Genomic DNA, 26,247 nt, shown 5'->3' on the forward strand with positions numbered 1-26,247 from the left:
AACAAAATGAATAGCAATTTTTTATATGTTTTTCATTTTCTTCTACAGACGTTTATATATGAGGTGTATCTTACACACCACAACATTCACCCATTGTAAGTGTATATAATATAGTGGTTTTTGTTTTTCTCTCTATGTGTGTATGTATGGTGATTTTTAAAACATTTATTTATTTTATTTTTTGGTTTTTCAAGATGGTTTCTCTGTGTAACAGCTCTGCTATCCTGGAATTTGCTCTGTAGACTAGGCTGGCCTTGAACTCATAGAGATTTACCTGCCTCTGCCTCCCGAGTGTTGGGATTAAAGGTGTATGCTATATAGTAATTGTTTCTAAAAAAACAGGTTTGTAGGGTTGTTTATTAGCTGGACTAAATTTATATTTTTATTTTTATTTCTTTATTTTTTTTAGCTTGCTGCAAACTGCATGAGGCTTTATTGTAATTTAACGAGCTAACCCCATGTTAGTTCGGGTCTTTTGTCCACCCACCATGGCGGATGGCTACAAAAGACCTATATTTTTATTTCTTGGGTTTGGCTTTTACAATTAACTTGATTTAAAAATATGTATCAAACTATGGACCTAGCACTTAGTAGATTTGTATCATTCTAGAAAATTCCCATGTAGTAAAAACAATTAGATTTATTGATTTCATGTGTGGTGTTTTAACCTGCATGTATATATGTGTACTACATGTGTACCTGGTGCCAGTGGAGGTTGGAAGAGGGTATTGGATCCCCTGGGACTAGAGTCTGTATGGTTGTGCGCTACCATGTGGGTGCTGGAAAACTGAACCCAGGTCCTCTGCAAGAGCCACAAGTATTTTTAACTGCTGAGCCATCTCTCCAGCCCCAACCCCATGTCACTTTATAGTGACTTATGTTGAGGGGTATGTAAAGGGCATATTTACACACATATTTTATGTATATGAACATATGTGCATATCTATATATAAACATTTACAAACGTACCCATGAATTCCTATTTCATTGCTTATTTTTTGTTGTTATTTTGGGAGGTCTTACATGATAGCCTGGGCTGGCCTAGAATTCTGTGTAGTCCAAGGTATCCTCAGACTTGACCAATTTTTTTCTCCTTAGTCTTCATAGTGCTTAATTACAGGTGTGAGCCACTATGTCTGGCTTTAATACCTGTTTTAATATAAATGAATAATTCTAGAAAGTTTTTGACATATGTGTCTAACAACTGACTATCTATCTTGGCCTCATGAAATAAAAGTATAGAAGTCTCCTTATAATAAAATAGGGTATATTACAGCAGTTTTTTTTTTTTTTGAGTAAGAAAAGATGTCATTCATTCTAAGTGTATTGTTCCATGTTTGTTAGAGGATGGCCTTCCCTGTGGATTTGCTGGATAACTGCACACATGAGGAATTGGAAAATTCTGCCGAGGATTACCTCTCCAACTTAAGGTGTGGAGACCCTGAAAATCCAGAGTGTTTTTCTAATGTCAATATTACGGTAAGGCATTCTGCAGTGGATTTTTGTTTGTTTGTTTTTAAACCAAACTTCTAGTCAAGGTTACATATGAAATCAGTGTCTTTTAAAAATATATCAATGTAAAAAGATTCAATTTTGAAATATTTACCAGAAATCTATCAGTAAAATGTATTAATATTAACAAATTGAGTGACAGATCAGGGTTTTTGCTGTGTGTAATGTGTGTGTGTGTGTGTGTGTGTGTGTGTGTGTGTGTGTGTGTTTGCATGTGCATACGGAGGCCAGGGGAGGACATTGGATGTCTTGTATTGCTTTATACTTTATTCCCTTGAGACAGGGTCTTTGACCAAACCTGAAGCTTATCATTTCAGTTAAGCTTGCTAGCCAGTGAACTTTCAGGGTCCTTCTGTGCTCCACCCATCCCCATGTTGGGGTACAGGCATGAGAGCATGGCTGTGCTTGGCTTTTATGTGGGGGCTGGGTTTTTGAACTCAGGCTCTCATGCTCAGGTTGCAAGTGCTTTCCCCACTGAGCTGGCTCCCAGCCTCTCTTTGAAGACAGACAGACAGGTCTTTCGTTACTCCAGTTGTTTTGAGGCAGGGTTTTCTGTGGTTTTGGAGGCTGTCCTGGAACTAGCTCTTGTAAACCAGGCTGGTCTTGAAGTCACAGAGATCCGCCTGCTTCTGCTTTCTGAGTGCTACGACTAAAGGCCTGTGCCACCACCGCCCGGCACAAATTTTCATTTTTTTCCACAAGAAAATTCTTGTAGAAGTCTCTTTTTCATTTTTGCTAGTTTTTTACTCTTTTTGGGAGAGACTAGGGATATTTATTATCTTGTATGAAATGGAGCTGTATATTAGAATAAACTCGAGAAAAGCTTAATTTCTGGCAAATCCTTTGGTATTTTGTTATGTATTTTCATTAAATTTTCCACTAATCTTGAGTCATCATTTCTTTCAGATGCCGATCAGCCTGTCAAATGTGGGCTTTGTGCCTCTCTATGGTGGCACTCAGACCCAGAAAGTTCTTGCTCTCTTTGCACCCGAGGATTCCCTCACAGGTCTCTTTCTCACTTTGTCTTTGTAAATTGAGGAGCTTGAATTCAAACTGTTAGGATTTTACTGAGAAAAACATGCGATAATTTGTTGTATTAACTTTTCTCAAATTTCAGTTTTAGAAAAATGTAATTCTCAGTTGCTTATAATTAAACATTTAATGAATGAAGTAAAATGAAGGTATAAAGTGTGAGTCTAGGATCCAGGGAGAAGGGGCTGTAGCTGAAAGGTAGAGCAGTTAACCTGGATGTGAGGGGTGTGGATTTGATTCTCAGCATGACAGAAATGGAAAGCAAGCCAGAATGGGTGTACTCTATAGTGTGTATATAGTCCTTAGCAAGCAGCTCTATTATCTGTTTTAACCCTTCAGACTTAAATGTTAATGGCCATGTTTCTATTTTAGCTGTGGCACTTTACCTTGTTGACCAGTGGTGGGCCATTGATGATATTGTGAAAACATCTGAACCTTCCAGAGAGGGGCTAAAGCAGGTAATCAGATCATGTCCTTCAGTGATTTCTGTAAAGTGATAGTTTTTGAAGTTGTTGAACTTTCTCCCATTTTCATATAACCAAGTTACACTGAACTCCTGGGGTTTCTTATGGTGAAACCGGGAACTCTGTTTATATGATCCTTTCTTTTCTGAGAAGTGGGAGAGAAGAATGGGTTCCCTGGGTTAGCTGACTGAGGCTCCCTGCCTCTCTCAACTTAAGCCTTCTGTTTGGTGAAGGAGAAGCTAGTGTTCTGGTGTGGTTGCAGTTGAAGCACACCAACTGGAAGGAACTAGAAGCATGCCAGATTTTGACAGCTCAGATAGGCTGTGTTGCAGTTCCTTTTTTTGAGTTTGGAACTCTGAGAGACATCAGACTCAAAGGGAAGGAATTTTAGGGAAGTAGTATGAATCTTCTTCCTTCTGGATATTGTATTTATTCATAAAAAGAAGTCTTAGCGTAATATACCTTTAGATTCCAGAGTAAGAGGCCCATGTGGATATCTGCCCATCTCTGTAATGCTGCCTAGTCTTAGCCAATATAGAATCTTGGAGGCTGTCCTGGAACTACAGGCTGGTCTCGAAGTCACAGAGATTCACTTGCATCTGCCTCCCAAGTGCTGGGGCTAAAGGTATGCACCACCAACGCCCCACTTTTTTTTTAATCCCAACACTCTATTTTTTTAAGATTTATTTATTATGTATACAGTGTTTTGCCTACATGTATGCCTACAGGCCAGAAGAGGGCACCAGATCTCACAGATGGTTGTAAGCCACCATGTGTGGTTGCTGGGAATTGAACTCAGGACCTCTGGAAGAGCAGGCAGTGCTCTTAAACTCTGAGCCATCTCTCCAGCCCCTAGGGGGAAGGAATCTTAAGCATGTATAAAGCCATAAAGTAGGTGTAGATAGCAGTGCAAGAGTGTGACTTGTAAGCTCTGACAGTGGAACTCTACGTAAAGAAAGGAAATAAATGCCCCCATGCAATTGAAAATGACTGAGTTATGGCATCTTATAGAGGACATCTAGACAAAAGTTAAAGGATAGAGAAGGACAAATAGATGTCGTGTCCTCTCCTACTCACAGGAAGAAACTAAAACCTCCAGGTGTGGATTGGGAAAGGAGGATGACCTAAGATTGAAAATGCCTTCAGCTCAGTATGCATTTGACAGTGTCACCTCTGAGAAGTAGGAAATCAGTGAGGGGTGGGACAGGAGGACCAGTTGGTCTGTCAGAAAAAAATGGTAAAGTCACAGGAGGAAATAGCTTGTTTATAAATGTATGACCTTGAGAAAGTGACATTTTTGTTGTAGACCTTATTTTCCTCTGTTTTATTTGTTGTGATAAAGTTAAATTGAGATAATAAAGATTATAACCCCATGTCTTGAACTTATGTTTAGTTATATATGGATAGAGATCCCCAGGCTCATGCTAAGAGACGTTCCCCCCTTTTATGTCCTGGTCATCATACTACCAGTTCCTTGGAGGACATGGATGGCATGCTTACTAATTAATTTTCTGTGTCCCTGTGCTAAATGAAGGAACTATTCCCTGAAAAGCAGAATCCAGAAACAAAGATGGAACCTGGGTAGATTTGCCATTTTTCTGTGATAAAATACCATGACCAAGGTAGTTTATGGAAGGAAGGGTCCATCAGGACAGGAATGCATGATAGTAAGCATACATGGTGGCCAGAGGAGGAAACTGAGAAACATCCTGAACTAAACTCCAAAGCAGAGAGCAACTGGAAGTAGGGCAAGGCTGTATTATCTCAAAGCCCATCACTAGTGACACACTTTCCCAGCAAGGAGGCTCCCCAAAGAGCTCCAACACCTGGGATCCAAGTGTTCAAATTCTGAGCCTATGAGGGACATTTCTCCTTCAAAGCACAGCACTGAGGATGTATCTCGGTTGGTAGAGTGCTTGCCTAGTATGCACGAGGCCCTGGGTTTGATCCCCAGCACCTCATAAAGTGTGTGTGGTACCATGCCTGTAAAGTACCTAGGAACATGGGAGGATTAGGAATTCGGGGTCATTCTCAGCAACAAATAGGAGCAAATGAATTTAAATAGGAATAGATGTAAGATAATATATATGTGTGTGTGTGTGTGTGTGTGTGTGTGTGTGTGTGTTTGAGGAAGATAAGTTATACATGCACACTACTACCCTCAAACTAAAACAGCAGCATAAGTGAGAAAAATTTGCCTTTAGATAAATGGAAGTGAAATGAAGCTAAGGAGCCTTGTTAGCAAGCTCACATTATTAGCTCCATATTATCTTCAGTGTTTTTAATAAATGTATGCCAAGTGTGAACAGAGATAGTATAGGGTCCTAAGCATTCCTAAGGGAAAGGATGGGGATTCCAAAGTTACTTTCAACTGGCTTTATTGTATTTCTTCAGTAGTTTAGGTTGCATTGGTATAAATTGAGAACATTATGGCTATCTTCAAATGTTGGTTCTCCATGTGGCTGCATATTATCAAAGAATAGCCATTGGAAAGTAGATTTCAGCTAAATGTGAGAGGGAGTTTTATGTTGATTAGTGCTACATAAAGAAGTGGCCTTGTCAATTAGAGATAGGCTGTTCTGCCATTTCTTGTATTGTTTGGCTTGGGTGACCCTGCCAGGGGTATTTATTTTTGGAGTAGTGTGTGCATGTAGTAATAGTTTCTTTTTCTGCACAAATGATCGGGACAAAGTTGTTTTCCTTTACAACAGTGATTCTTGACCTGTGGATTTCAATCCCTTTGGGGGGATCAAATGACCCTTTCCCAAGGGCTACATATCAGATATTTACATTATGATTCATAACAGTAGCAACAATTACAGAGTAGCAGCAAAAATAATTTTTGGTTGGGAGTCACCACAACATGAGGAACTGTGTTAAAGGGTCACAACATTAGGAAGGTTGAGAACTACTGCTTTAAGGGGACTTGGAAGAAAATAGACTTTATAAACAGAAGTCTTGTTACTAGCATTAGAGATGTCTGGGGAAAGCTGGCTTTACTAACAGAAGGCTGGGGGTAATCGTGCAGTGCCTGTGATAGTGGCTCCATGAATGAGAGCTGGGCCCCTGTTTTCATTCTGTGCCTCAAGTGTGTTCCACTGGATTTCCTGCTGTCACCATATTTGCTCAGTTGCTCTAGCAAAGGGGTGTGTGGGTGAGAGGGCTGGGTCTCTTCATAGCAAGGATAGGGCTATCAAAGGAACATTTCACCTGAAAAAGGAGAGAAAGATGCCTTTCTCAAGGGATACTTATGGCTGCCTTCATGAAATGAGGTAATTGTTCTGCAAGTCTCCTGGGAATAGTTCTGGTTTTTAAAATTATATATATTTTAATATAGGGGCCAGGAATGAAAGAGGGTAAAAGAGGATTGAAACAGAGTATGTAGTGGGGGATAGTAGTTAGGGCCACAGAGACCCCTTGGATCTGGGCAGCTAGCATCATGAAGACACTGCACTGAGTGAGATGCTGGACAGTGTGTGCCTGGGCATCTGTTTTGCCCAGTTTAGAATTTGCTACAAAGCAGCATCCCGTGCGTAAAATGTGTTTGTGGGAATGTGCTGTTCTTGTTAGGAGTGGTTAGCCTTGATTCTATGATAATAGGATGTATTTGAAGTACTCTGGAGCTGTGGGAGCTGGGAACAAGGTGATTGCTATTTTCTAAAAGCTGCATATTGTAACTGCTGTGCCTGCTGTTTGACTCTCTTTGTAGGTGAGCACTCTTGGAGAAAGAGTGGTTCTGTATGTTCTCAACCGAGTTATTTATAGAAAACAGGAAATGGAGAGAAATGAGATCCCATTCCTATGCCATAGCAGTACTGACTATGCTAAGATTCTGTGGAAGAAAGGAGAAGCTGTTGGGTTTTACTCAGTTAAGCCTACAGGTGAGTTGTACAAGTTACTTAAACCGTGTTACAGAAATCTCCATTTTGACCCGCAGCTGTGTCAGTGTCTTAAATTGACCACTAGAATGCAAATTGAGATGCTTGCACTTAAGATTTCTTGGGAGTGTCACAGTTGTACTATCCAACAGAGAGGATTGTTAGGAAAGTCTTTTGAATAGGAGACACTAGACCTTAGACCCAGCAGATGCCCTTTCTGTGTATATGAGAGAAGAGGGTCATTTCACCTTTGTCTTTGTAGCCCTGCATCTCCTTCCATTTGAAGGCTGCTGCTTTGATTTCTGCTGCTGTTCCTATTACTTACTAAACCCCCATAGCCTACAGACATTGCCATTTCTACTTAGGATGCCCAAAATAAATACAGATTCTTTTTTTTTTTTTTTTTTTTTTTTTTTTTTAGGAAGGGTCTTATTCTTACTCTGAAGAGTTTTGAGTATACTGTTCTTTATTTGATGTGTTTTGGGGCTCCCTTCTCTTTTGGGACTTGGACTCTGCTCTTGCTAATCTGGAGTTGACTCCATTTTATACCCTAGAGCTGTGAGGTGCTACCACAACTCTGCAACTCCTGCTAATTTCAGCATTCTCCATTCTAATAGCCCAGTCTTCATTGTTTTCTTTGCCTCTTAAGCTCCATCTCCCTCTGCTGGGTAGTAGTAGAATTACGGGTGTTTATGACAGCCTTTAGATAAAAGTAAATAACTTTATTTCAAGGGAGTCCTTTTTCTCTAAAGGAAACTGAAGTGTAACAATATTTTGAGATACTGTCTCAAAGAAAAACTGAAACACCCTTACCTTCTTTCTCACTTTCTTTCCCTCCCAAGTACATAAAGATACACCTGTAGCTGTAAGATAAAGTGTGTGTGTGTGTGTGTGTGTGTGTGTGTGTGTATGCACTGGAATGCCACAGTGCATGAATGGAGGTCAGAGGACAGTTTGTGGAAGTCAGTTCTTACCTTTCAGCTTGTGGGCCAGCAAGCACCTTTAACTTCTGAGCCACCTCATTGGACCCTAAACCTTTATTAAATAAATGCATAGTTAAATGAAATCTTTTGAAGTAATTTATTTCTTGATTTTTATTATCGGCTTTGGTGGAAGACAAAAGAACTTGTTCTGAGGAGGTCAGAGTCTTCACAACATAGTGACTGACACCCAAGAAACCAGAAATTATTTTCGCTTGAAATAAAGAGATTACTGTGAGGCATTTCTAGTTTGTTTTCCATGTTGAGTAGTTTTGTTATAAGGGTACCTATGGGGTTTTGTTTGTTTATTTTTTTAGTTTTACTTTTTTTTGAGACAGGGTTTCTGTGTGTAGCCCTGGCTGTACTGGAACTTGCTTTGTAGACTTGCATCAACACATCTGAGTTGGCACTAATTCTTTATATCTTCTAATAGGGAATAAACGTCAGCGTGGATTTTAGACCATACTCCCACCTTCTCATCCTCCTTGTGCAACTCTCCCATCATTTTAAAAAAGGGTAGATGTGTATTAATTGGATTCTGAGATGTTAATGTGGTCTTGAGGAAGCAACTCAATTTACATTGCAGAACCTCTGAAACCTTTCTGAAACTGGAAAGGTCTACTAAAAGTGGTGGAATTTAAATAAAGTCAGTTTAGCAAATCCTGTGTATTAAACATGTTAAATTTCTGGTTTTGACAATACTCTGGCAATATAAGATGTTTGTATTGGGCAAAGCTTCGGAAAGGGCACATGGGAGCTCTTTGTTTTGAAGCTCTTTTAAATGAATTTTATTTATTTCTATTATGGGGGCAGGTCCTGGGACCACCATGGAGCGCATACAGAGGTCAGAGGACAATTTAACTGGACTCAACTTTTTCCTTCCACTTTGCATGGGTCCCAGGGTCAAACTCAGGTTATTAGGCTTTACCATAAGCACTTTATCTACGGAGCTATCTCACCAGCCCTGAACATGCAACTTTTATGTATAAACTTTTTAGATACCACAAAGATATGTGAATATATGCTATTTCAAGTTTATTTTAATGGTTAATGAGCAAATAATTCTTTGGGATTTGACTAGGTCAAGAAGAGGTGGAAGATGAAAAATAGCAATGCTTATGTTAGGTCATTCTGCTGTGACACTGTCAGAAAGCCCACCATGCACACAGACATATAACAGTTGCTTCTAAAGCTATGGTCTCCACCACACCTTCACCAAATGCGGCCCCTTTACTTTGGACCTTCCAGACTCTAAAATGCTGAGAAATACAAAGTTTTTCTTTATTAATTTCCTAGTCTCAACCAGGGGTGGTAGCGCACACCTTTAATCCCAGCATTTAGGAGGCAGAGGCAGAGGCAGTCCCTGAATTTGAGGCCAGCCTGTCTACATATTGAGTTCCAGGACAGCCAGGGCTATACAGGAAAACCAAATGCTCCCCCCAAAACAAACAAAAAATAAGCCCACAAAAAATCACCCAGTCTTGGGGATTCTGTTGTAGCAACATAAATGTATTAACCCAGAGACCTAGGAAAGAAACACAGGGTGGCTGTAGATAGGACAGAGGGCAAAGGTAAATTTAAATCAAGGCAACTTTGTCTACTATGGAGCATGTGTTTCTTCCAGCTGAATTCTTCTTTGGGCTTTCTGTCACACAAAGCTTCAATGTATTCCAGGAGGGTCTCAGATTTATTGTGTAACTAGCTCAGGATGACTTTGAATTTCTGATTTCTCTGGCACACTGTTGCTAGGGTACTTATCTTTGAAAATGAGATGTGTTCTTTGGGGCATGTCTAGCTATCTGAAAATACAAATGCTCCCAATAAGGACTCTGTTAACTGGGGAGGTAGGGATGACTCAGTGCAGACAAACATGGTTTCATGCCTCAAAACACCCAAAATGTAGTGAATGTGACAAGTAACCTTCCACCAAAAACAAAAAAAAAAACAAAACCCTACAGTCAGTAGACACCTAGTTATTCATGTTGATGAGTCATGTATTGGCAAGAGTAGTTGGTGAAGACTAAGCACTTAATTGTGCAAGAGGAAAGTGTCATTAAGAAAGATTTAGAACTATCCCTAGAAGATCAGTAGGTTATCAGAAGTTAGAGATGCAGGGACGGGAAAGGGCCATGCTAGTAATCACACACATGGGATCTAGTATGTAAAGGAGGGTTGCAAATGTGTAGGGCATCTTGGAGTAAGCTTGTGGGACTAAAACATTGGAAAGAATAAAGAGAAGAATCTTACTATAGAACAAAGCACCAGAAAATTGGAGGGATGCAGATGAAGGTCACATTGGGAAGGGTTGTAAAGGCAGTATTAAGATGGGTGACATTTTATTGTCTATGAAACTATCAAAGAACACGTTAGGGACATGGTTTTTGTAACACTTGACTGGCATGTAGGAAAGTTATCTTTTGAAGTCAAAGACGTCCTTAGTATATCTGTAGTAATTCAGATGAGGGAAGGGCCCAAGTGAGGACTGTAGTAGTAGAAACCAAGGAGAAAACGGAATGCAGATTTCCAGTTCAGAGGGTAGTGAACCCATGCTGCCTGAGATGGGGTCTGAGTTTCAGCTCTCTGAAGATGAGTAGTAAGTTTCTGTTTTAAGTTAATAAAATTTAGTCTGGCTTGTTAGGCAATGTCAGATAATTTTAGATACCTTTTGGATGATTAAATATTACTGTATTACTCAAGCCCAAACTGGACCCTTAAGTTTTCCTGGGTTGTTTTCTTTAGAATAGCTAATGCTTAACTGACTTAAAAAAGTATGTATAAAGAATGATATCACCTAATCTGTTTGGCATTCACATCATACAGTGTGGGAAAGACAAACCCATGCAGACCCTTTTATGAGATGCCAACTGTGGTTTTAGGACGGCAAAGGAATACCTTCCTGGAGGACAAAGAAGGAGTTCCTTGAGAAGAGGAAGCTGCTCAGTGTGGCAGAATAGATTTGTGATGCCTACACTTAGATCTTGCATAGCATCATTGAAGAGCAGTTATTCATGTTATTTCTAGGTGAATACAGATGAGAAAAAGGGGAGGGAAGAGGAGGAGAAAAGAATAAGAGGGATAAGTTGAGAATAATAAAAATTTTGTAAGCGCCATCCTTGAGGAACTTAGATTTTAGAGGAACAGAGAGTAAAGAACATCCAAGAGAGTGCAGGGGAGGTGCTGCTTTAAATAGAAGGATTAGGGAAGCTTTTTTGAATGAACTGATGGAGTAATAGGAAGTGGGAAGTGTCTGAAGAGACTCAGGCAGAAACTGACATGTTTGAATACTTCAGAAATTGCAGATGGCTACCAAGCCTGATTAATAGAGAGTGAGTGATAGAATTTGGAGAGGGTAAAGTTTGTACCTTGAAAAGTCTCTAGGCCTAAGAACATTAATTCTGCTCTATGGTGAAGGGAAGTAGTGAAGGGATTTCAGGATGAAGGGTAACCATCCTTGCTATCTTAAAAGGGAATCCAGGTACAGGGTGCCCAGAGTGGGCAGGTATTTTGTTTAGTCTGGAGAATGACCTACAATAGTCATGTATTTAGTTTGTTTTTTATTTTATATGTATGAATGCTTTGCCTGCATGTATGTATGTATACTGTGTACATCCTGGTGCCCACACAGGTCAGAAGAGGGAGTCAGGTCTAGTGAAGCTAGTTACTGGATGGTTATGAACCACCATATGGGTGTTGTGAACTGAACCCAGGTCCTTTACAAGAGCAAATGTTCTTAACCACCAATTTATCTCTGCAGCCCCATACTTTTGGTTTTGAATGAGTTTATTAAGTACATAGCAAGCTGCAGTAAGATAGATAATAATAAGTCATAGCTAGCAAAATATCATTAAATAAGGTACAGAAAGCTCCATTGAGCAAGGTAGTTAGAGTGTGTCTTGACAGTGAGTGTCCCATGTCACATCCCCTCTCCCCCCTTTGAGGTTTCCAAGTAAAAGAACAAATAACAGCTAATGTGTAAAGTCATTAAATCTATCAGAAGCCCAATGGGAAAGCCTCATTAGGGCAGCCAGCTGGAGTTAAAGATCAAGACAGTCCCTGACAGAGCAGTCTCCCAGTAAGACTCCCGACAGATAGTGATGACATCCTCAAATCTAGTGCTCACAGTAACCAGCTGAGACCAACTGGGGAAGTTGAGACAGTCAGCTGGAATTCCCTGTTGAGCTTTCTCTCCAGGGATGTGCTTCCAACTTTTCTTCCACTCTTACATCATGGGATAAACAATAGTAATATTTGTTGGAAATAGTTTGCCTTTTTTTAGTTGTATTTAAAAACATGATGTTTTTACCCTTGGGCTTTTTGTTCTCTTCCCTCCCTGTCACAGAGTTGCTTTTTTGGGGGTGAGGGGGGGTAGGGGGTGATCACATCTCCAGACAAGGGCCTTAGAGGATCCTATGAGGCAGGATTAGGGTCAGCTCTACCCAGTGCCAGCTTCTCAGTGAACAGAAACAGCTCCTGACAGCTTTCCAGTACAATTAAGGTTGACAGTTCAGTGAGGAGGCTACTTTGGAAGGCGGGTTGGGCAGTGTTTGTGCCCTGGGCAAAGAAAACAAGGCCCCAGGTTTTGTTACTATTACTGCTTCAGGATTTTTGATCATTGTTGTGCACTGTATAGAAAGAACCAGGGTGACTAACTGACACATGGGTGGTGAGACTCACTGAGAAAGTGAGAAAATAGGTAAACTTGAGGAAATGTATTTTCAGACTGTCTCTACAGGGTTTGGTTATAAATGGTGTACATCAAATGTGTAAACTATATTTGAAACACATTTTTGTATATTCGCATACAATTTACCCATTTCAAATGCATAGTATCTCACTAATTTTAGTTAATTTTTATTACTGCAAAAGACAGAACTGTATACAGTAGGAGTCACTTCCATTTCCAGCCTTTGCTAACCATTAATTAATCTAGACCATACATCATGTGGCTTGTATCTAGCTTTTTGGGAGCTTAACATCCTTTTTCCAAGTCTCATATATATTGTAGTCTGTATCAGTACTTTAAAAAACTTATTTATTCATTATATCTGTATTGTTTTGTTTGCATGTATGTATGTGCATCCTTGTATGTCTTGTGCTCTCAGGGGAAGAGGGCATTGAATCCTCAGAACTAGAGTTATGGTTGGTTGTTAGCCATCATGAGGGTGCTGGGAACTAAACCCAGGTTCTCTGCTGAGCCATCTCTCCAGCTCCAACACTTCTTTTCATATGACCAAGAAACATTTCCTGGTATAGTGCTCTAGTCCTGGTATAGTGCTGTGACCACATACTTGAGCAAAAGCAACCGAAGGAAGATTTATTTTTGACTCATGATTTTAACAGTTTTAGTCCATGGTAGAGACAGGGAGAAGGTTAAGCTTATGTCCAAAGATAGTAATAATGTTGTATACATATAGTTATTATCAAGTATGTATGTCATGAAATGGAATGAGCTGTTTGTCCTTTATTAACGAGCTGTTTGTCCTTTATTACTTAACTATCGGCAAACATAAGATAACAGCTATTCTTGTTATCACATGTGTACATTAGAGTGTATAATAAAAGTTGTAATATACTTTATATTATAGATTTTATGCATTTCTTTTATGTGCTTCTTAACATGTGGGAAAATATTCAGAAACATTAACTTGTATTTACTAAATGTACATGTACTTTAATGTATACAATTCTTTGGTTTTTCTTACTACTACAGGAAGCTTATGTGCCTCATTTCTTACCCAGAGTTACCAACTGCCAGTTCTTGATACAATGTTTATAAGAAAGAAATACAGAGGAAAAGATTTGGGGCTTCATATGCTGGAGGATTTCGTTGATTCCTTTACAGAAGAAGCTCTTGGATTGCGGTATCCACTGTCTTCTCTCATGTACATAGGTAAGTGGACTGATCTGAAAAATGATGCTAAACTTGTCACCTAAAATTTGTTTTTCCAGAATATTGTAAAGGTATAGATATCAGTTTTAAATGTGATTAGTTTTTGCTTTCTAGGACTTAACCTTTCAAATGTAATTTTATTTTATGGTATATAGTTGTTACATGGAACATAACCTTTTTAATGTTTGAAGACAGGGGACACACTGTGTAGGGCCAGTTTGGCCTTGAAATAGTGACTTTCCTGCCTTAACGTCTGAGTTGCGGAATTATATGCCAAGGAAGGCATAACATTTTCTGCAAGGCTTTTCCTCCCCACCCCCCAAAAAAAACTTGTTTCTTTTCAAGTGAAAAAATGGTGTGCCTTTCTTATTATATTGTTTTTCTGATTCCTCTTCATTTTTTTGTTTTTTAGTTTGTTGGGGTTTTTGTTTTGTTTTTGGAGTTTCTGTTTCTTTGGTTTTTTGTTTGTTTGTTTGTTTGTTTGTTTGTTTGTTTGTTTTTTGGAGACAAGATTTCTCTGTGTGACAGCCCTGGCTGTCCTGGAACTTAACTTTGTAGAGCAGGCTGTCCTCGAACTCACTGTGATCCACCTGCCTCTGCCTCCTGAGTGCTAGGATTAAAGGTTTGTGCCATCATCATCTGACTTTTTTTCTAAAACCCTCCTGTAGTTTTCATGTCTCTTAGGGTAACTCTGTAGATATGTCTCACTTAGGTAGTCTGCCACCCCCACCCTCACCCCCACCAGTAACTAAAGCTCCTAATGACCTCTCCTTTTCAGAGTTGATTACAAATAAAGTCTGTTGTGGAGGTCTCTGCAAACCCCATGGCCAGTAGAGTAAGGATCCACCTGAGGCAAGAAGGAAATCCAGTTCAGCATGACTCAGTGGCCAGTGTTGGTTCAAAAGTCCGGAGTCTGATATTAGGCAGTTAATTTTAAGCATATTTAAGTACAGGGCAGTTTGGAAAAAAGTTTCCTGGTGTAACACAAGCCTATGTCCACAATGAAGCTTAAGGAATAAGTTACATCAAAATTCTTTTCACTTCTGTCACTTCTTATATGAAGATAGGTCATGTAGGTAGGGTAGGCTACATGTTTTATCTTAGGGGCCTGAGGGGAGGGTCTGGGGTGGCAAGTGCTTTTTAACAGTCATATAGTTAGTGCAGAGGTCACCTGGGCTATTAACCATTTCTGGTCCTGTATGTGGGAGCCAGATATGGCCTGGCCCTGCAGATAGCACAGAGGTCACCTTGCATGTTAACCACCTTAGTTCCCAGCCTTCTGGTCAGGAAACAGGTTATACATCCCTTCATTGGATACACAACTGTGTGTTCAACATTCCTGGTATCCTGGTGCTTATCTGTGAGTGCAAGGACCTCTGTGCCCCTACACCCAGTTATCAGAGACAGGTTATCCACTTGTGCATTTATTTACACTAACTCATATTCTCTTGCTAACGTGAAATTTAACAACTCCTGGGGTTATTTGCACTCTTAAGTCTAAGTAAGCACTATTTAATCATTTGAGTGTAGGATAAATGTTGGAGAGAGGCTTTCATAAGGTTCTGACCTCTCCCACCTCTACTCCTCCTCTTTAATAAACTGTCCTTTAGAATGCTTGTGTGCATGCTTGCATGCTTGAGTGCTTTCATGCATGTATGCCTGCCTGCTTGCCAGCCAGCCACATGTATGCTAGTGCCTATGGATTCCAGAAAGGATATTGGATCTCCTAGACCTGGATTAGAGGCAAGTTGTAAGCCACAGAACATGGCTGCTGGGATCCAAATTCAGGTACACTGGAAGAGTAGCAAGTGCCCTTAACAGCTGTTTCCAGCTCTTATTTTCAAGTTTGTTTTTTTGTTTTTAAATCAGTATTTTATACTGTTTATTATAGGAAGTTTTCATCCTGTTTGTTAAATTTATTTCTAGGTATTATTGTAAGGCTCTTGCAAATGAGGTCATGTTCCTGATTTTATTTCTAGTAATCTGACATTAGTGGGCCTGGGACATGGCTCAGTAAGGACACTTGGTTTGAAGACAAAAGAACATGAATTCAGATTCCCAGTATGAGTGTAAAAGTTGGGCATGGATGTAAGTGCCTGTAACCCCAGCATTTGAGGGTTGGAGATGGGGAGATTATTCCATGCTTGCTAGCCAGCCAGCTTTGCCAAAACTGAGCTTTGAGTTCAGTAAGAAGCCCTCCCCCCACCCCAGATGATAATAAAACAGAGTAATAGAGGACGATGCAAATATCTTCTTGTTTCTGCATGGGTAGGTGCATGTACTCAGACATGCATGTGCTTGTACTTAACACATTCACACACCACACATACTCCATCCAAAAATAAACGGTACGTATAATTAATAAATAAATAGTAGCTGGAGAAGTAGTTGAAAGCATTAGCTGCTCTTCCAGAAGATGTGTGTTTGATTCCCAGCACTACATGGTAGCCCACAGCCATCTGTAACTCCAGTCCTACGGGATCCTATTCTCTCTTCTGGCCTCCATGGACAGCAGATAGGCACGTGGTACACAGACAGACATACAGGCAAATGCCTATACACATAAAACAAATACATTAAAAATAGTTTGCCATTTCTGAATAGCAGCACTAATGGTTTTTTTATGTTGATTTTGTGTTCTGCAAGTTTACTGTGTTTTCTAACATAGAACTGAACAAAACTTGGGTTACTGAGGAATTAGAATTTTCTTTTATAGGTTTTTAGTCCTTGATTTAAAAAAATTAAAAATATTCTTAGAATGAAGCTTAAGAATCAAACTTGAGAATTTGAGAGAAAAACCACAAGATTGCCAGAAGCTGCTAGGAGGAGACAGATGGAGAAAAGGAGACAGGCAAGCCATTGAGTTAGGGTCAGCAATTGAGATGTGCCAGCAGCTGCGGTGGGGGCAGAGGGTGTACAGAGAAAACAGTGAGGATCATTGGGAGAGTGAGAATACTTGGGATTTGTGGTCAGCATCCCAAGAACAGACAAAAAGTGACCGGTCACAAAGCATAGACACACTGAAACTATTGTATATAGTTACCTTCAGGCTGTGTATATACGGTGTGTATTTAAAATGTCTTTGTATTTAAGGTTGACAAATATTCAAAACTACTGAAAAAAAACAAACCCAATAAACTGTCTGAAGCATTTGGAGTAAGAGATACCTACAGTCTTGGTGTATGAGAGTGACCTTGGGTTAGAATTCCTCTTGCTCCAAGAACTACTTTTCCTTATTCCAGCCCAGTAACATAGCCTTATGGTTTGAGAGAAGGACTGAAAAATGCTCAGTTACAAGTCAGTCTATGGATTCACACTAGGTGTTTTATAATTTGTTCACATGATAGAATAGTGTCCTATTGCTAATATTCCAACTAGACAAATTTGACAAAAATTTGTTTTTTTTTTTTTTTTTTTTTTTAATGAGAATTGCATATAGGCTGAGCATGCCTCACCAAAATGCAAAATGCTCCAAGTCTGGACTTATTAAGCATATGTCACTCAAAAAGTTGCATGTATAATAGCATTTTAAATGTTTATATTAAGTAAGCTCAATAATATAGCCTTCACAAGTATTTGAAATATGAAAAACTCTGGGACATTTAGCATTTCAGATATTGGTGCCCAGGCCATTCAGTGAGGTAGCATAACCACATACCAAAAGCATGACCAAGGGAACTCACCAAGGTCTCAGGTACAAGTAAATTTGATGCTGGAGACACTGGCTTCGTGATTGAGAGCAGCCAAGAGAGTGTGGGGGAAGTGCTGCTTTAAATAGAAGGGTTAGGGAAGCTTTTCAGGGAGTCTTGTACAGGGTATTATATATATACAATACAGTTCATCTTCCCTTTGGAGCTGTTTGTAGCCCCTCCCCCTTTTCCTTTGCTCTTTACATAAATAATTACATTCCTTAGTCAGTGCATGCATCTTTCTCATGGTGTCATATTTGCTTGTCCATAACTTTAAAAAGCATAGTGTGCTTTCTGATTGTTTTTATTTTAACCAGTCTTTACAATAGTGATGATATTTTTCACTTATAAGTACACACTTTGGTGGTATTGTATTCAGTATTGTATTTTCATTGTCCCATATCCAAAACTTTTTCTCATGTTAACATGGATTGCCTTTTGGTAACGTCTTCTGCCTTGTGTTCCTTGTGAAGTACCTATTCTGGCGAGGTCACCTAAGTGGAATCAAGTCGTGCTTGGCCTCTTGTTTGTCTTATTTTGATAAACTACCAGGTGTTTCCTTCTACCATTTTGGGGAGTATGATTTAAACTTCACACAATGATGTCCTTTTATACATTGTACTGACATTCTTTAGATTTATCACTTAAAATTCTTACTTGGAATGTTGTAAGATTTTTTACTTTTTTTTTTTTCTTTTCTTTTTGGTTTTTTGAGACAGGGTTTCTCTGTGTAGCTTTGGAGCCTATCCTGGCACTCACTCTGGAGACCAGGCTGGCCTCGAACTCACAGAGATCCACCTCCTCTACCTCCTGAGTGCTGGGATTAAAGACATGCACCACCAATGCCTGGCTAGATTTTTTACTTTTTTAAAGATACATTATTTTATGTGTATGAATATTTGACTGGCATGTGTATCTATGCACCATGTGAGTGCTACTTAGTACCTGTGGAGGCCAGAAGAGGGCACTGGATCTACTGAAATTGGAGTTAAAAATGGTTGTGAGCCATCATATGGGTGCTAAGAACCACGCTCAGGTCCTCTGGAAGAGTAGCTAATGTTCTTAACCATGAAGCCAGTATCTCCAGCATCAAGTTTACTTGTGCCTGAGACCGTTGCACACTCTCGGTGAGTTCTCTTGGTCATGTTTTTGGTGTGTGGTTATGCTACCTCACTGAATGGCCTGAGCACCTTACTTTCCTCTCCTTGATTGCTACTTGAGATTTCTAGGAAATTATTAATTGTATTTTTCAGCTTCCAAGCAATACTTTGAAAAGTATCCGGGAGATCATGAGCTTCTTTGGGAAGTTGAAGGGGTGGGTCATTGGCATCAGCGAATACCAGTCACCAGAGCATTACAGAGAGAGGCAATTAAAGTTACAGGTAAGACTAGTAGACTATGTAAAAGCAACAACTGATAATGCTAGGACTTTTTGGTTGCAGATCCTCTTTTAAAGTTTTTATTGTGCTGTTTTGAGTCACATAAAACGTAGACGGGGTGGGGGGGCTGGAGAATTAGGAAACACTGTTCTTGTAAAGGACTGGATTCAATTCCCAGCACCCAACTGGTGGCTCACAACCATCTAGATAACTCAAGTTCCATGGCATCTGGCACCCTCTTTTGACATCCTTGGGCACCAGGTACATACATGGTATGTATACACACATACATACATACATACATACATACATACATACATACATGGTGGCAAAATATTCCTGCACATTAAATAAGTCTAAAAAGTAAAATTAAAAAACAAAAACAGACCTTGACTACCCCAAATAATGAACTACTTCAGTAGGAATTGGGAGTAGAAAATCAGTGTATTCATGAAGAAGCCTGGACTAGGCTTTGTGAATTAAAAAGATTGGGTATAAGATGGTGTAAAGGAGACATGGCACACTATTGATTCCCATTTGTTTTTGCTGCTCTTGGAAGCTGATGAAAATCATTAGATACTATTAAATTGAAACCCAAATATAATTGATAATTTTAAATCTTTTCTATTTACAGAGATTTCTCAATTTGAAGCTAAAAGACCTGTGTCTGGAGAATATGGTCTTGCTACTGTACCAGAATATGAACCTGGGATGGAAGCCAATCAGTCTAGTGAGATGCAGGTACACTTTTTGACAGTCAATAGGAAATAGTAATGCTTTTATGTTCTATTTTTGTTGTTTGTTTATTGTTTTGGTGATCATGAACATTGAACATGGGCACTTATGTGTGCTAGGCAAATGTTTTACCACCGAGTTAAATCCCCAGCCCAGCTTTCCTTTGATTTTTTATATTGAGGTAGATCTCACCATGTTGCTTAGGCTGGCTTATAGTCTAGTCTGGCCTTGAACTTGAAAATAGCCTCAGCCTCAGCCTCAGCACGCCTTTAATCCCCTGTCTCCAAAAACCAAAAAAAAAAAAAGAAAGAAAGAAAGAAAGAAAGAAAGAAAGAAAGAAAGAAAGAAAGAAAGAAAGAAAATACCCTCAGCCTCATGAATAGCTCAGATTGTAGGTTTGCACTTCAAGGCCCAACTTAAGGTTCAGGTATTACAGTTTATTCAACAAATTTAGGTAATTACAATTGCATTCATATGTATTCTTGGTGACTTCTGCCAACTGATTGTTAAAGATGTAATGCTTTTTGAAAAAATATTACATAGATTATTAGCTACTGTTAATTTTTTGTAGTATAGTTAACACAATTTATGTTTCATGTCTTAATTGACATGAGTTGACTATCTAAGGAGAACATAAGTAATAAAACACTGAAAAGTCAGTTTATGTATGTGTGTGTGTGTGTGTGTGTGTGTGTGTGTGTGTTAAAAAATCACAGTGTCTGTTCTTTTTCTTCTTCTTTTTTTTTTTTTGGTTTTTTTTTTTTTTTTTTTTTTTTTTTTTGGTTTTTCATGACAGGATTTCTCTGTAGCTTTGGAGTCTATTCTGGAATTTGCTCTGTAGGTCAGGCTGGCCTCGAACTCACAGAGATCCACTTGCTTCTGGCACCACAGCCCAGCCCTTCCTTTTCTTTAGTTTGTTTTTAAGATAGAGGGTCATGTTGCCCTGGCTGGCCTGGAACTCATGAAGATTCTCCTGCCTCTTCCTCCTGAGTTCTGGGACTAAAGATGTCTGTCACCATGCCTGGCAACCCTCTGTTCTTTTAATGTTACAGTATACAGTCACACATACTATTCTCAATTATCATAAGATCAAGAAAACCCAAAAAGTTTGCTCTTCCCACAAATGTAGTAAAGGCTATGTTTTAATATAAAGCTTAATAATTTTAAATGTCATTTGAATGAGAATATATTGTAGTGGCAATATATTGTAAGGTTAATAGCATAACTTGTATTTTCTGTCATTTTTGAAGTTCTTATTCCTTATACTGCTTTTTTTTTAAAAAAAAGATTTATTTATTTAATATGAATACAGTGTCCTGCCTGCATGACAGAAGACGGTACACAGATCTCATTACAGATGGTTGTGAGCCAACTTTTAGTTGCTGGGAATTGAACTCAGGACCTCTGGAAGAACAATCAGTGCTCTTAACCACTGAGCCATCTCTCCAGCCCCTCTTCATACTACTTTTAATATTTTAGTTCAAGGAAAAAATATGTAACCACTTGCAGTAATTTTATTTTGAATATATGGTTCATTCTTTGGGTGACGGTGGGTGGTATTTTGGTTGCTTTTACATATTTCTGTACATGAAACATTACATGTGTTTATCTCATATCATTTTTCTTTTCTAGTTGAACTACATGCTTCGTGAGTGCAAGATTTTTATTATTTATTTGCCACAGTTAACTCCTTTATAGTCTATAATTAGACTTTAAAACGTCAATTAACACGTAATATGCTTATACAATACAATGTGACATTTTATTATGTACATTATGTAATGGTTAGATCAGGATCATTTGCATACCCATTACCTCAAAACATTAGTCATTTCTTTTACTGGCAACTTTCAGATTCACATTGCTGTACTAGCTGTTCTGAAATACATGATGAATTTTTTCAACTCTAAATAGATTTTTTGACATGTGTATCTACCATGTTGTAGTTCAGTAATTGTGTAATGGGTGAATGAGTGGGTGATACTGTGTAATAGAGTAGATATCAGAGCAAGAAGTGGATGTCCAAAGGTAACGGTATGGTTTTTGAATACATGAAAGAACTAAATGACCCATTGTTGGAAACATAAATAAATTGCAGGGTAATAATTGCCTTAGTTACTATTGCAAGTGGTTGAAAGTAAATAGCACAGGGTAATCTAAAGGACAGATGGAGTTCTATTAGAAGGGTCGTTAGGATATTGTAGAAAATAGCATGTAAAAGAAACATGAGATAATTAAGAAATGGGATACTCAATGTGGAAGTAATGAATTATCCAAAAGTTTTACTTTGTATTCTATACAGTGGTAAGGTGTTGATTTAAAAGTTTTAAGCAAAGGAATTGCATGGTTTGATTGGGAAACATTATTTATTGGGTGTAAAGTATAGATAGACTGTAGTTAAAGTGTGAGACTTGACTAGGGACAAAGCTATTTGGAATGTTCTGATTTAAGATGATGAAGGTCTGGGAAAAAGTGATGGTGATAGGAAAGGATAGTTCTGAGAGAGCCTTCACTTAAAATCAACAAGCTTTGTGATCGGTTGAGGGATAGGAAGGACTCATTGCTATTTTACTGGTCTTTGCTGGAATGGCTGTTAATTGCTATTGCCATTAATGTAGATAAGGAATAATGTTGGGAATACTTGCTTTGGAAATCAAGGTGGAAGTTGGGGCACTTTATTTGTATGTTTTGATTCATCAGGAATAGTTATCTAAGTGAAGATAATATGCAAGAAATATCAGGAAAGCTGGTAGCTGTGAGCAGAGTGCTAAAACACTCCCAGGTAAACCTGTAACATTTCAGATCCTTGGATGAATTCTTAGGCTTATGATGAACCAAGGGTTATAACAGAACATTTTAATTTTAAAGGTAGATTTCTCAACAAAAAGGACTAGTGGAAGAGTTAAATATTTTTCTTTGAAACTATGAACGAAATAGGTCCATAGTGAGATAGGATATTTAAAACATTACATTTTAATCTTTTCTCTATTTTAGAGTCATTCCATAAAAGATGCCTTTGCTAGCACTTCTGAAGGTAAGAAAATCAGCAGTTCTCTTAGTAAGCCTTGTAGCTATGGACTCTTATGCCACCACTAACCCTGATTTTACTGTGTGTGGACACTGAGGGTGCTATTGAGCTCCTCCTTCCTTTCTTGTAACATAGGGATGGATCATAATGTCTGTATCATTCCCTAAAGTTAGTAAGAGAACATGAATGAAAGAGAAGAAACACAGTAAACCTCAGGATAATGTAGAAATATGAGGAGTGACCCTTGGCAGTTATTTTATAATGAAAACAAATACTGACATTGCTTTCTTAGCTTGTTCTGAAGGAAGGAGTAAAACTGTATGATGGGGCAGTGGGTGGGCTAATCTGGTGTAGTTGTTGCATTTCTGTTTGTTTTAATAGGTAGTTCTTCCCATGCATAGTCAAGTGCAATTTTACTGTTTTCCCTCAGGTCCAGAAAAAACTCCTGTTTCCACTCGAACTCGAAGCAGTCATCTAAAGCGACCAAAGATTGGAAAGCGGTTTCAGGATTCTGAATTTAGTAGTTCTCAGGGTGAAGATGAAAACACTGCTCAGACTTCACCTTTGGCTTCAGTAAACAAGTAAGGAAAGAAGGATTTTTTCACTCACATTTCATGTCTTGTCACTTCCATACTGTTGCTGTCTAGTACTGAAGGTGGAGTTGCTTTATCATGGCACAGCAGGTGTTCTCCTGGAGGGTTTGTATTTAGAGTCTGCTTCCCAGGAGGGTTAGCATCTGAACAGTGTGATGGGAAGCATAGCCAGTAAGAGGCTGGAATAAGCTCACGATGGAACCTTCCTTGTATGCAAATCCAGAATATTCTAGTCAATGTATTATCCTAAAAAACTCATTCATTGTCATCAACTTTGAATTTGATAGGATAGGTTTCAGTAATGCTGACACTATTTAAAAAAACAAAAACAAAAAAACTTTATAATTAATCCACTTTTCCTGGGCTACTAGATATAATTTATAAGTTGTAATAACCTTAGTACAGTCAATTTTTCCAGAGACTTTGCAGTCCCTAGAATCAGCAGAACTCTTGGTAAAAATTTTATCTTCAGATCAGATGTGGTGACTCCTACCTGTAATCCCATTACTTAGGAGGCTGAGATAGGAGGATTACTGAGAGTTTGAGGTGATCTCGTGCTGTATGGCAAGTCCCTTTCTGAGAAAAATGAAAATAGCAAAAAAAGTTCTTGTGAATCTATTTTCCAGCTTTTGGAGGAGAATTTCACATGTTCTGAAACTTGCTATGTGGCTGTTTCTTTCTGTTTCTACCTCCGAGGGCTGGGATTATAGGCATGTACCACAGTATCTTGTTTATGTGCTGCATGGGGATCAAAACCAGTGCTTTGTATGAACTAGGCTATACTGAGCCATCTTTGCAGCCCCTTATTAGTATCTGATACAAATCAAGATTTTATATTTTATAATAAAATTAGACTTTCTTCTGACTTAACCATTCAATTCAGTCATTTAGGTAATTCATAGGTGTTAAATTACTTAAGTTAAAAAAACTGTTAATTTGATTATGTAAATAATTTTAGATTGGATAATTAAGTGGTTGATTTTAATAAAATTCATGCTAAAGATAATATAAGTAAATATTTAAATCTAAAATGTGTGAAATGAGTAATATGTTTAGATAACTATAGTAGTCTCATGGGCAGTTATTTAATGTAATGACTTTATTTGTGATTTTTTTTTTCCCCTTTGAGACAGGGTTTCTCTGTGTAGCTTTGGAGCCTGTCCTGGCACTCATTCTGTAGACCAGGCTGGCCTCAAAATCACAGAGACCCGCCTGCCTCTGCCTCCTGAGTGCGGGGCTTAAAAGTGGGCACCAGCACTGCCCGGCTTGAATTTATAAGATTTTTATGAGTTTGTGTGATTTTGTGTGTGTATCTGTGAGCACATGTAGAATAAAGAAGAGGGCACTGAGTGTCCTCCGTCACTGTCCACATACTCCTTTGAGGTCAGTAGAACTTTATGAGCAGAATTAGGAGAGAAGACAGTTTCAGGGCCCTACAAGCACAATCTAAACTCAGTCACAGAAATCTGCCTGTCTCTACCTCCCGGGTATTCAGATTAAAGGTGTGCACCACCACTGCCTGGCTCACAGGTGTTATTTCATACGTGAATATTGTATTTACATCATCTATATCTTTCTTCTCCCCTTGCAACTCTCGTGTCCCATCCCCTAACTGTGTCTTTAATTCATGACCTATGGGGATTATTGCCATTCAAACCACCACATTCCACTCCCTGACCACCATAGGCTTATAGTACAAAATGTATTTAATCCAACTTCAAAAGTCACCATAATTATTAGTCTCAATACTTTACAAGTCCAAAGTTCAAAGTCTCTTCTCAGACTCAAGGCAGGTGTAACCCCCTGTAAAATCAAAAGCAAAAAAGCAAATTACATACTTCATACTTCAACATACAAGGCACAGAATATACATTAAGGGTTAAAAGGTGGCATAGTGAGGAAATACTGGACCAAAGCAAGACTGAAACCCAGCAGAGAAAACTCTAAATCATTCTCCTCTCTTCCCCTCTCTCCCCCTTTCTCCCCCTCTCTCCCCTTTGGAGCCTTTCCTGGAATTCGCTTTGTAGACTGAGCTGGCCTTGAACTCACAGAGATTCACCTGTCTCTCCTAAGTCCCAAGTGCTGGGACTAAAGGTGTGTGTCATCACCACCTGGCTCCTTTTCTCTTTAAACTATGTGTTTTGTATTTCTTTTTATCCCACTTGCTGTTTTTCATTGTTATTCTGCATAAGAGTGGTTGTGATTGGGCTGGTGAGATGACTCAGCTGTTAATAATAATATGGGGCTAAAGAGGTGGCTCAGAGGTTAAGAACACTGGCTGCTCTTTCTGAGTTCAATTCCCAGCAATCACATGGTGGCTTACAACCATTTGTAATGAGATCTGGTGCCTCTTCTGGCTTGCAGGCATATGTGCAGATAGAATACTGTATACATAATAAGTAAATCTTTTTTAATTTTGATTATTAATAACCACATTGTGAAGTGGTTATTAGTAATTTTAAGACGCCTTAGGTTGTCTTTAAATCTCCTGTGCCACAGAAATTGTCCCATTGCTTTTCATTTTAGTTTCAGGCAAGTTCTGAGGGAACTTGGGACAGGAGGCAGCCACATTCTTTGTCCACATAGCATAAGAATGATATATGGCAGGCTGCTGAAATTCTTCCTCCTGAAACCTCTTCCAAAGTCTTCAGCACTACTGTCTTTCAAGCTCCTGCTAGGATGACCTGTTAACCTCTGCTTACAGCACTCAACCACTTTACTATTCCAAAGTCCCAAAGTCTTCCATATTCCTTAAAAAAAAAAGAAGAAATCAGATCTCATGTCTGTCACAGCATGCCCCAAGCCCCTGTCTTAGTTTCTTTTCTAATGCTGTGATTTTTTTGTTTTCAAAAGACCATGACAAAGTCATCCTAAGGAGGAAGGGTTCATTAAGAGGTTAAAGTTCCAGAGGGTTAGGAGCCTATCATCACCATAGTAGAGAGTATGGCAGGAAGCAGGCAGGCATGGATCTAGAGCAGCAGCCGACATCTCACATCCCATCCACAAACAGGACACTAGAGAACATACTGGAAGTCTTTTAAAACTTTAAGCCCGTCCCTGGTGACAC

At 38.9% G+C, this 26,247-nt stretch overlaps 1 protein-coding gene across 3 annotated transcripts in view; it reads left to right on the plus strand.

Annotated features, from left to right (window-relative positions):
- The first annotated feature begins 1,347 nt into the window (after window positions 1-1,347).
- Window positions 1,348-26,247, plus strand: part of Fam169a (family with sequence similarity 169 member A) — a 33,885-nt gene continuing 8,985 nt past the window's right edge. Inside the window, exons 1-9 of one of the 3 annotated variants that reach the window (XM_035440509.1) lie at window positions 1,348-1,479; window positions 2,419-2,518; window positions 2,917-3,002; window positions 6,718-6,889; window positions 13,577-13,756; window positions 18,699-18,827; window positions 19,459-19,580; window positions 22,554-22,593; window positions 23,018-23,168. In XM_035440509.1, the coding sequence (XP_035296400.1) occupies window positions 1,348-1,479; window positions 2,419-2,518; window positions 2,917-3,002; window positions 6,718-6,889; window positions 13,577-13,756; window positions 18,699-18,827; window positions 19,459-19,580; window positions 22,554-22,593; window positions 23,018-23,168 (1,112 nt within the window). The remainder of the gene's footprint in view (window positions 1,480-2,418; window positions 2,519-2,916; window positions 3,003-6,717; window positions 6,890-13,576; window positions 13,757-18,698; window positions 18,828-19,458; window positions 19,581-22,553; window positions 22,594-23,017; window positions 23,169-26,247) is intronic. The other 2 variants (XM_027401675.2, XM_035440510.1) reach the window with 2 other exon arrangements.

This window comes from Cricetulus griseus, chromosome 2 (assembly GCF_003668045.3).
Source record: "Cricetulus griseus strain 17A/GY chromosome 2, alternate assembly CriGri-PICRH-1.0, whole genome shotgun sequence".
Taxonomy (NCBI): Eukaryota; Metazoa; Chordata; class Mammalia; order Rodentia; family Cricetidae; genus Cricetulus; species Cricetulus griseus.